General features: G+C 40.0%; 1 protein-coding gene across 11 annotated transcripts in view; it reads right to left on the bottom strand.

Annotated features, from left to right (window-relative positions):
- Window positions 1-11,507, bottom strand: part of LPP (LIM domain containing preferred translocation partner in lipoma) — a 741,617-nt gene that overhangs the window by 15,774 nt on the left and 714,336 nt on the right. For all 11 annotated transcript variants that reach the window (XM_038002350.2, XM_038002347.2, XM_038002351.2 and 8 more), the window contains 2 exons: window positions 7,150-7,328; window positions 792-912 (listed from right to left, as the gene is read on the bottom strand). In XM_038002350.2, the coding sequence (XP_037858278.1) occupies window positions 792-912; window positions 7,150-7,328 (300 nt within the window). The remainder of the gene's footprint in view (window positions 1-791; window positions 913-7,149; window positions 7,329-11,507) is intronic.

Below are 11,507 nucleotides of genomic sequence, written 5' to 3'. Positions count from 1 at the left end.
ATACTACTGTGGACAGCTCCTCTTAGGGTCCATTTTGAAAAGTGTTACATAACAGTTAAATGCTGGGCTTTGTCTTTGGAGAAAATAGAAGTTTCTTTGGAAAATAAATACATAGTACTTTATCAAGAGGTGTGTGTTTGCTAACTTTAGTATAAACTCTCAAAGGCCACAACAGCTATGAACCTCGCCTCTGCTCTCTACCGTGGTGGCAAGGAGGTCAATGGAGCTCATGTCTTCATTTGGCATAGAATGAAATTTAAGTTAACAGGGCATCCAGATCACAACAGCGGCAATGGTTATACTCTTCGGGAAGTTTTGCTTTACCAAAAAGAACATGCAGATATACCGCAGCTCTAGAGGCGTTCAGGAAACTGAGCAATTAGTAGTGCATGCTAACAAAGAAATAAATCTCCGTGACTCTGACCAAGAAGTTCTAACCAAAGCCTCAGAGCCAAAGTGAAAGATTCAATAACACCATTTCTCACCAATTTAATATTTCGCAATTTACAACGTCCTTTAATATACAATTTTGTATTTCACTCTCACACCTTATTTGGAGGAGTTAAGGACCTGAGCCCTTTCTTCTGGTGAGGAAGCAGACTGAGCCAGGTAAAGTGACTTATTCAACAGCACGTGCTTGGAATACTAGTGTCAGATCTAAAATCCAAGTCCTAGGAGTAAAGGCACTAAGGCCATTCTGAGATTTAGTAATTGCTACATCTATATAACCCAGCTTGAATGAGCCTTTCAATGCCTGCCACAGACTGGCAGGGCAGGGGTGTCAACCAGACCTCGCATCGGTAGCAGTGAACATGGAAATCTCGATCCAAAGCCACAATACGGACAGTCTCCTCCTGGCCCGGGGCTGGCATAATAGGCTCCTTGCACACAGAACATCGCGGGGCAAATTTCCTGAAAATGGAGAGAGAGTTCTGGTTAGATACTGCACATTGACACTGAGGTGGGACACAGAGGTAAAAGGAAAAGGTGGAACCTGAGTCAGGATATCTGCTTCCTCATCTGTAAGGTGACGGAGTTAGACTGAGGGACTGTGGAGGTTCTTCCATCAATAGGTGGTAAATACTGTGGTATCTGACAAGGTGAGAGAGTGAGTGTGTGAATCGCTTGGGCATGAAGAGCATCTAGCGTCTCTTTCCTGCATGGTGTGTGGTATGAAATTCACCTTTAGATAGGTTCTGAATGCAAACCCTGTGCTTGGGCTAGGCTAACTGGAGGAGAGAACAACGTCCTGTCCAGCCCCTATTTGTTTCTGACTTTTGCTTCTAGACTTTTGTATGCACTCCTCAGGTCCCAGAAAAATATTCTGAGGCTGGTATCTTTGCCTTGTTCCCACCTTTTACAGCTTCTTTCTTGTAAATTTGTCTTGACTTCTAGGAACTGACACAAGAAGACTCAAATGCATAAAACTTTTCAAAAGGGCAGAAGTTAGTGAGTTTAAATATACATTACACAAAACTGAAAATGGCCAAGTCTGCATTTCCCACGTTTTTTATTGTGTTAAACTTTTGCTTAAAAATTAAAAGTTAAAGAGCTATCAAATTCTTTATTCTTTAAAGGATTTTAGCACTATTAAAGGGTGAGCATATACTAATGCACATACGCATACATATACATATACATAGGCATATGCATATGTTTTTGAGGCTGCTGGTAAATAATTTTAATATTTATTAATTTATTAGTATTTCTTAATATGATCAATGGTACCTAACTTTTTTTTTTGTATGACAGATTAATTGGCTGAAAATATAGACCATGTATCTATCTGTATCTTCTGGAAATTGGAAGTGGTGTTTATGAAGGTATGAAATGACACATGATTTGAAATGGACATGGATAAGAATTGAAGAGATTTTAAAAAAGAAAATCAGACTATGTGACTCAGTTTTTTTCATGGTACTTGTTTTAAGATAAATGATGTTAAAAATTTATCTATTTGTAGTGAGACTTAAAAAGAAATAATGATAGTAATCTAATACTTTGCAGAGCATGTTATGGTTGTCACAGCATTTCTATATCCATTATACTCTATATGTACATATTAATTTTCCTGGAAGCACCCAAAAAGCATCTGTATGGCTGCAATCTAAATAAATATGAATTAAGCAGCAGATCAATTGATTGCCATGAAAGAAAAGTTAAAAGGATCATGGTACCACTACAGCAGTAATCAGAGTTGTTATAATTGGTAGTTTATATAAGAAGTTTATATTCAGTGGCAAAAAATTGCTTTGGACTACCAGATTATTTTTAAATCTGGGTCATCAGTGGTGAAATAAGTAGGCTTCTGGGATCAACTGCAAAATTTCCTTTCCCCAAACTCTGTGAGGGCAGAAGTATGTTTTCCTTATCAGTGTATCCATAAGCCTTCTCCAATTTCCCCAAATAGAATTATCTACTCCTCTAAGACAAAAATTCAGTCACTGAATTTATCCATTTTGGTAGTAATTGTTTGGATATATTTATGGGGCGCTAAACTCTAAGCTTCCACAAGATAGAACTTTGCTCTGTCTCGGAGTCTCCAGAAACAATCACTGTGACTGGTACAGAAAAAAGAAAGTTGGGCTATATCTAATGAAATGAATCTGTCATATTTCTCTGTAAAAATGATATTAGTTGGGCTTTATGTTCAATCTCAAGGTTCTTCCTCTTTGGAAAGACATAAACTGTATTCTTGCTGAGTACTGATTCTTTCCTACCAATTGGCCTCATTTCCATGATGAGAAAAACCAAAGCAAAGAGGCAGGAGGTGGTTCTCATAGTGCCCCTCACAGCGCTCCTCCAGTAGCAATTGGAGGAGGGTTCACAATCCCAGGTGGTCTATTTCAAGGCTTAGCTCACTGAGTGGACAATAATCATAAAAATACATTTGATGAAAACACTTTTGATGATTAAAGTTACCATTTATTGAGTGCTTATTATATACCAAGCCCTGTGAAGCGCTTCACACACTTGACATTGTTTTCTACTGACAGCAACATTATGAGGAAGTATTTTTATCATTTCTACTTTACAGCCAACAGAGCCAAGGCTCACAGAGGGATGATCTTGGTCACCTTGTATTCCGGCACATTTCTGGCAATCAACAAATGGATGCTGATTAAATACCTAAATGAATGAGGGTAATAATCTTGGTAAGAAAGCACAGATAGCGGAATAAAGCCTCCATACACACAGGCAGTTAAAGAAATCTGCTTTTCTGGGTTTTCTCACTGGGATTACAGGAATAAGCAAGGACTTCCAGTACAGACCTGGGAAGGAGTTCTATATATTTCTGCAGTATTCCTATTAATTTATATATACAAATCCCTATTGCAAAAATGATACAAGATGGTTACTGTAAAGTTATATATCTGTATACACAAACACACATATGTATATACACACACACGTATATTTCCATACCAGTCAGACTATGGTAAGTGCTATCTACAGCAGACTTATAAAACTCTATAAAACACAGAGATTAAGATGTAAATCCAAACATGAAAAAAGGGAGGGGTGGAGATCCGAGTTTTCTTCCAGGAAATGGTAATTGAGTTGGGCCTTTGAAGATAACCATTTAGGTGAAATGAGAAAATGTGTATGTGTGTGTTGGGAGGGGGGAGATGGTCTTCTAGAAGACAGAGTCTGCAGTGGTTGCAGCGGTCATCTGAAATGACATCTGTGAAAGATTGCATGTCCAATAGGCTGGAGAACATGAGCCAACATTGACCAAAGGTGATTATGTAGAGGATGGCCCATTAACAAGGTCTCAAAAACAGTATTCCAGAACCTTGCTACGCAAAGTGCAGGCCATGCGCACCTGGGAGCTTGACAGAAATCCAGAATCTTAGGCCCCGGTCCAGACCTGATTTAAAATCCAAAGTTTAACAAGATCCCTCTGTGGATTACTGGCACATTAAAGTTTGGGAAGCACTGGTTTAAAACACAGACTGAGGCTGGGCACGGTGGCTCACACCTGTAATCCCAGCACTTTGGGAAGCCGAGGCGGGTGGATCACCTGAGGTCAAGAGTTCAACACCAGCCTGGCCAACATAGTGAAAGCTCATTTCTACTAAAAATACAAACATTAGCCAGGCATGGTGACGGGTGCCTGTGCTACTTGGGAGACTGAGGCAGGAGAATTGCTTGAACAGGGGAGGCGGAGGTTGCAGTGAGATGAGATTGCGCCACTGCATTCCAGCCTGCGCGACAAGAGCAAGACTCCATCTCAAAAGAAAGAAAGAAAATAAACAATACATAAATAATAAATAAATAAAAGGCAGACTAAGCAGGTGAGGCAAATCCCTTCTTATGGGTCTCCTGTATTCCAAGGTAATCTCCATTCTGAGGTTGCTCCAGTTACAGCAAAGCAAATCTCCCCGAACGCAGAGAACCCTTTCCTAACTCTGTGCCTCTGCTTTTTGCCTGAGTTGTTCCCTCTGCTAGGAATCTCGTTTCCCACTTAAAACACTCTTGATATTCTCCTTCCACAAAGCCTAGTGTGGCCGCAGAGCCAGGTGATCTGACTTTGACAGCGCCAGTCCTTACCTGTGCCTGCCTCATGGAGTTCAGCCCTTTCTCCCTGTGTGCACACTTTCTCTGCCCTCCTCCTGGCAAGCTCCTTGCTGACAGCGACTTCTCTATATATATCTGCTCAATTTCTCTCCTTGTATCTCTCTCCTTCAGCATTTAATGCAGCAGTTGGTACACAGAGGGTTCTTTATAAATGTGAGCTGAGCTGAATTAACATGCATTTTCTAAAGGTCCACAGAAGGAGACCCACGCAAAAGGACCACAAACAAGGCCCCAAAAACTGTCTGGAGGAGGAATATCCCTTTGTCTGCCCTCTCCTGGGTCTTTCAGTGATGAGCCTATGCCGGACTTTCAGCTGCTTTGTATTCTAGTAATTTTAAGGCTCATAAATAAGAGTTCCGTAAAACAGTTTCTGATTTTCCTTTAGGAAATGGGGAAGGGATCAAAACACTTCTATCTCTACATACCTGCCAATCACGAAGACAACATTATTATTATTTTTTAATTTATGTTTTAACGTGCATTGAACTAGTGGGAAAGGTTAGCTGGGGGTTTTAATTTTTTACCCCCCTTTTAGTTGCTCAAGTCTGCCTTTTTGGGAGCTTTCAGACCCACACACTTATGTCACCAGTCACCAGTCTCTAATTATGCTCCCTACCCCTAGACATGAAAGATAAATGGCACAGATATAAACTTACATTTGTCAAAATTGATTTCCTGCTTTAATTGAGGGGTGTAATATATCAGTCTTTTCCAGCCACCGAAACATGTGTGCTCTGATTATAAGTATCAGTCTTTCTTGGATTAGGGTAAGTCTAAGAAAGGAGAGAAACAGTGACAGAACATACTCCCCATTGAGATCTTTTCACTTCCCTTAAATAGATGCAGGGATTTTTTAATGTGTAATTACAAGCTAAAAATATCAATAACGTGAAGTACAATTTATGCTGTGACTGCCCTTTAAAAGTGAGTCCTTCCTTGTCTAATTCAGGTTGCAAACTTCTGCCTCTGGGGTTTTTTAATTCATTCATCCTCACGTCTTTTGGTGAGGTTTTCACTTTCTTTGCTACTTGGAAAGTGGTTAGGACATTCATTTTTAAAATATGAGTCTCAGGTCTCCAAACTGCTTGTGGTAAGTGCTTCCTGGTTGTTGACAATCAACACAGTGGTGACAATTAACTCAGAAGACTTCACACTTGGAGGCCATAGACTCGATACCCAACCTGGTGAGCAATACAAGCTTCATCTCTTTGATAGCCTCAAAGGCTGTCTTCAAAGCCACTGCCCAGCAAACACATACAGAAACCTGAGTCCACCATTTACAGATCATATCTATAGGTTTAATACCGTCCATAAAAATATAAAAGAAATGTTTGCTGGGCACAGTAGCTCATGCCTATAATCCCAGCTCTTTGGGAGGCTGAGGCAGGTGGATCACTTGAGGACAGGAGTTGAGACCAGCCTGGTCAACACGGTGAAACCCCCTCTCTACTAAAAATACGAAGATTACCTGGGCATGGTGGTGCATGCCTGTGGTCTCAGTACCTTGGGAGGCTGAGGTAGGAGAATTGCAGTGAGCCAAGATTGCACCACTGCACTCCAGCCTGGGCAACAGAGTGAGACCTTGTCTTAAAAAAAAATAAAAATAAAAAATATATATATATAAAATAAATGTTTTATATAAAAATATATATATATAATATAAATATATATATTGTTTTATATATAAATATATATATATAAGACAAATGTTATCAACTAATTAACAAACTGGCCAAATAAAAATAAGCAAAATACAAAACTGTATAAACTTCTTAATTTTCATAAAGATCCCAGCCGTAATACAGGAAAGAAGGACCTACAAATGAGAGAAAGGAAGTAGTGGGGAACAGATTATTTTGGGCTCATGAGTAACTGGCCTTGATCTTGAGGCATCATTTTTTAATCCTCGTCAAAAGAGCACACAATTTGCATTCATTAATTCTATTAAAAAATAACTTGAGAAAGAGAAGATTTGGGTGGAAGAAAAGGCTGGGGAATGGCGTGAATATGTTGACAACGGCATGAAACTGCCTCTGAATATGTGAGAGGCTTGCATTAGTAAAAGAACGGAATGGTTCTCTGTGTCTGTCCACCGTAACTTCCTATCAGTAGAGTGGCAGGGATGTAGAGATTAGCTCTTGAGAAAACTCTGGGTTGTCACAGCTGAGAGAGCTTTAGAGAGGGTTTGGTCTAATGACCAAACTGAAGAGCTCAAATAAGTTGAGCAATTGCCAAATGTCACACATTTTGTTCATATTTAGGCCAGGATCCTGTTTCTTTCTAATACATATACACTATAGCTGAGCCAGCTTTTTCAACATTAGAGTTACCCAGAGATGCAATGGACAAGCTCTGGGGAAGCCCTGACATAGAGACCAGGCTGGATGACTGCATGGATTGTCTGATACTAATTCCTGCATTGGATGAGGGGATCAATAAGCTCTTTTAAAGTCCTCACTAAATCCTGAAATTCTGTAGTTCTGAGAGAGAAGAATGCCCAGATGCCAGGCAGTAAGAACAGACACCAAAAGGACTGGCAGGGTGGCGACGAGAGAGTAGGTTGCCTACTTGTGGAAGTCCTCAATGCAATGAATGAGCCCGCCAGCATCCACAGTGAATGGGATCCCATCCAGGCTGCGGTGGCACATCACGCAGGTGAAACAGTGAGGATGATAGGCCTTCCCGGTGGCTCGGAGAATCCGCTCCATGATGGGCTTGGAACACACATTGCACTGCTCCAGAGTATTCTGGGGAAGAAAACAGAAACAACATTAGACTGGGACAGAAGGGGGTCCATACTGCATGATAAGCCTCTTTACAAAACAGATTGTCTCAGGTCCTTATCACACTACTCTAAGGAAGGCATTTATCACCATTTACAAATCACATCTACAGCTTTAATACAGTCCTTAAAAATATAAAACAAGTGTTATTGACCAATCAACTAACAAACTGGCCAAAGAAGTGTGTTATAGAGAGAAGGAAACACAATTAGATGGGTCAGATGGCTTTTCTAGTATCATTCAGGTAGTAGGTAGCAAGTCCAGAACTGAGAACATGTGTTTTCTGACTTCTATCTTTGTTCCTTTCTTTGTTTCCTATAGCAAAGGTGATGGCAAACTTTTCTCTAAAGTCCCATATGGTAAATATTTCTGGCTTTGTTGTAACAACTGAATTCTGCTATTATAGCTGGAAAGCAGTCATAGATAGCATGTAAACACATGGGCATGCTTGTGTTCTAGTAATGCTTTATTTACAAAAAAAAAAAAAAAAAAAAAAACAGACAGTGGGCTGGATTTGACCCATGGGCATAGTATGTTGACCTTTGAACTATACCACTCGGGTTCCCCAGTTGAAGAATGCTTCACTATTACTTCTAAAACTTGATTCATCATCAAAGATATAGTGCGACCACTTAGACCATAGTGCGATCGCTAAGACCCCTACTTTTTACAGAATAGTCTGTCAGATAACTGAGACAGAGCGTGCTAGATGTAGAACCCAAATCAGAACTCAGCATCATCAGTTAGGCTTCCGATCATTTAAAGCTTTGATTTACACACCATCTCCAAGTTTAGAGTTCGTAAACTCTTGATAGAAATGTTGAATGTCCGAGGCAGCTGGTTTGAAAAAGTGAATTAAGAAACTCATTTATCTGGCCTTAAAAATATGCTAAGCTTTAAAAACATACAGCACCCCTTAAAAGGGACACCGCTTAGTCAGTAAGGTCACAGAAAGATCGGCTGTTAACTTTCCATCCTCCCCTTTAATCCCATGCTCTTACCAAACAACCATGTTTCACATGTAAAACACTATATTCCAACTGAGATAGCTGGACTAACTCATTGAGTTTACAATCAGGAATAAACCTGGGATGTGGATCTTATTAGAAAGAAGCAGAACTGAATAGGATGTGGAAATTCAGGCGTAACTGCTTTTTTACCATGAGGATATTTAAATGGCTATGAAGGAAGAAGTGTCTGTATGCAGGTAACTAGTGTCCTTATGTCTAACCTATAGCAATGACCTCTGATTTGGCTTCTTTGTTTGCATCTCTATTCTTATAATACTCCCCTTGCTCCTGTCTCCAATGACTTCCAGCTTTCTTTCCAAACACAGATGTGGTCAAGTACAAGTACCTTTCTGGATAACAAAATCTTAATGGCTCCACAATGTCAAAAGAGCTCATTCTTTACATGGTATCCAACCCTCCTTTCTAGGCTCAGCTTCTCATACCATCCCAGACTACTCACTCTTGTTCAAATCTACGTGAAACTCCCATACTTCTGTGCCTTGGCTAATGCCTAGATGTATTGCAATTTGCCATTTTGACCTTTCAAGGTACAGGCTAGAAGGCCATTCCCCAGGGAAGCCTTCCTCAGTGGTCCCACTTGGAATGAATTGCTTCTTTCTCTCCCATTCCTGAGCACTTTATTTGCTTTGCTTACAATACTTTAAGTGTGCACTTTATTTAAATTATTTATGCCTATGTCTATTTCCTCTACCAGACTTTAATTTCATTAAGGGCAGAGACTATGTCTTAAGAACGTATTTCTCTGTCCTATAATGCACCCAGCATACTGTCTGAAATAGAAATAAGCCTGAGATGAATGTGTGCAAAAAGAATGAACGAAGGAATATTGTTTATATCCCTCTCTGGCAGCACAGTGCTGGCCTGACTCCCTTAACTCTGGAATCCATCCCAAGATGAATTGGTAAATCCATCATCATCCTTCCCTCAAAGCTGTGGTTGCCTGAGGTTCTGAAATTGCTTCGTATGCCTCTGGTCACAGTCCGAACGCATGGAAACTATTAACCTATTTGTTTTTCCCATTTTGAAGTGGTGAAGTTAAAATAGCAGAAGAGCACAGGGTAAGAGTCTGGAGATGATGATGGTTTGAAGAATGAGGGCCTGTTTCTTTTCTACCCTGACAGTCTGAGCTAATGTGGCTGGAAATTGTCTTCCTAGGTCTTATGTTTTGCTCCTCTGTGGGTTTTTACCTTTTTTTTTTTTTAAGTCAGCCCTGTAATGGAGTGGAATAACCAGGAAATGTTTGACCAGAAAATGTTTTTGTTTGCATTGAGGCTTGGCTGCAAGATTCAGCTCATTTACTCAAAACTAGCAGCAATAGAACAGGCTTAGTTCCTATGGAAAGACCTTGTGGTCTACAGATGCTGCATTCAAAGAACAGGTAATACAAACACTTCTGCAACAAAGGAAACAAAGTATAAAATGTGATTAAAATCAGCCTATTGCAAAATGCCCTCAAATCGGAAAATAGAAGTTCCAAGAACTTGGCTAGTGAATGATGTAGAAGGACATGTTATCCTTCACCAGTCTGTGCCTTTTACTGCCATCTTCCCCTTTCAGTCTCCAGTGGGGTCCACTAGCAGCCTTTGAGAAAGGAAAAACTCACAGTGTCAGGCAGGAAGGGTCTGGGAGTTCCCTTAGTCTGGGCTCTCTTTCCACAGGTGCGCAGATAGACTTTGAGAATGGATCTGCTGGACCTGAGTTGTGGAGAGCATGAGATGCAGAGGTGGGACTGGTACCCCAGTTACCTGACTCCTAATAATTCAGAGAGGAAGCTAAGAAATTCATCACGTGGCCATGAAAAAGGAAAGCTGCTAGGTGAAGAATGTGAATTATCTTTCTGACTTTATCAAAATCTACTGTATGACACTGGATAAATAATTTCTTCCTTCGATCTCAGTTTTCTCATTTGAAAAATGATTAATTCAAACTGTAATTTTATTAATCTGTAATAAATCAGTATTAACAACAATAGAAAAAGGTACATGTTTACATCACCAGAAATATACAAAAACAACTGGATAACCCCTTATCAAAGGTTTGAAAGGGGCATTCATTTGCTAGAAGCCCGGACTATATTACCTTTACTATGCACCTCCCCTGATAATTCTAGAAATTGCTAATGGTAAAATTGTAAGCACCATAGAGGGATATTTTTGTGTTTAGATGATTATTTTAAAGCCAGACATGCAAATATTGTGTTCATCTCAACTAAGTTAACATGAAATGGTTGACAAAACAGTTTTGAAAAAAAAGAAAGTAAGCAAATAAGTGAAAGAGGGAGGTCTCTAAATATGCCTATTCAAATCACTTTTTTTTTTTTTTTGTCTAGTAGGGTTGCCAGGATTGATAGCTGGGGATTTAAGAGGAAAGAGCACGTTCCAGTTTACGAACCTTCAGTATCAGTAGTGTGCTTTGTGACTGGACTCTGGATCCAGCTCCATCGCTGTCCCATGGACTCCTCCTCCCAGCTGCCACACTGAGCTTTCTGCCACATCTTTAATAAGCAACATTCTTTTACAAGCCCAAGACTATCTTATACCCTACTTTGCTTAGAGAATGCCTACTCATTCTTCAAAGTGAAACCCAAATGTCACCTCTTCTGAAAAATCTTTCCTAAATCTTTTTCTGTTGTATTCCAAGCAAAATAAGTAACTTCTTCCACTCCCATAGGATTGTATTATGCTTCCCCTATGACACTGAACACAATGTACTTGATTTAGTGGTTTATGTCAACCTCTATGAGTAAACTGCCATCACTCCTCCCTCCTCCCATGAAGCCATAGTCTGAGGTTGTGTTTCCTAGGAAACAAGTTCTGAAACAGATTTGCACACAGTTAGTTATCCAGAAGTGTCCTTGCAATCAACACCTGTGGGAAAGTATAGGAAGTCCCTATACTTCTTATACTTCCTCTTCCTATTGTACACTCTATCTACAGTATCCACGATAGTAAGCATCCTTGCCCAGGGACTACAAAGTCTGTGACACACAGTAAGTAATTGGTAATCAGCTGTGGAAGGCCTTTGGCCAAAGCTGAATGAAGAATGCAAATTTTATTCATTTTGCAGCAGACACTGTTTGAGGATTTTTTTCCCATAAAAAATGTTTTAGGCT

This window comes from Chlorocebus sabaeus, chromosome 15 (assembly GCF_047675955.1).
Source record: "Chlorocebus sabaeus isolate Y175 chromosome 15, mChlSab1.0.hap1, whole genome shotgun sequence".
NCBI lineage: Eukaryota > Metazoa > Chordata > Mammalia > Primates > Cercopithecidae > Chlorocebus > Chlorocebus sabaeus.
Note: the sequence above shows the minus strand (reverse complement) of the source record. Positions and strands in the feature narration are given on the sequence as shown.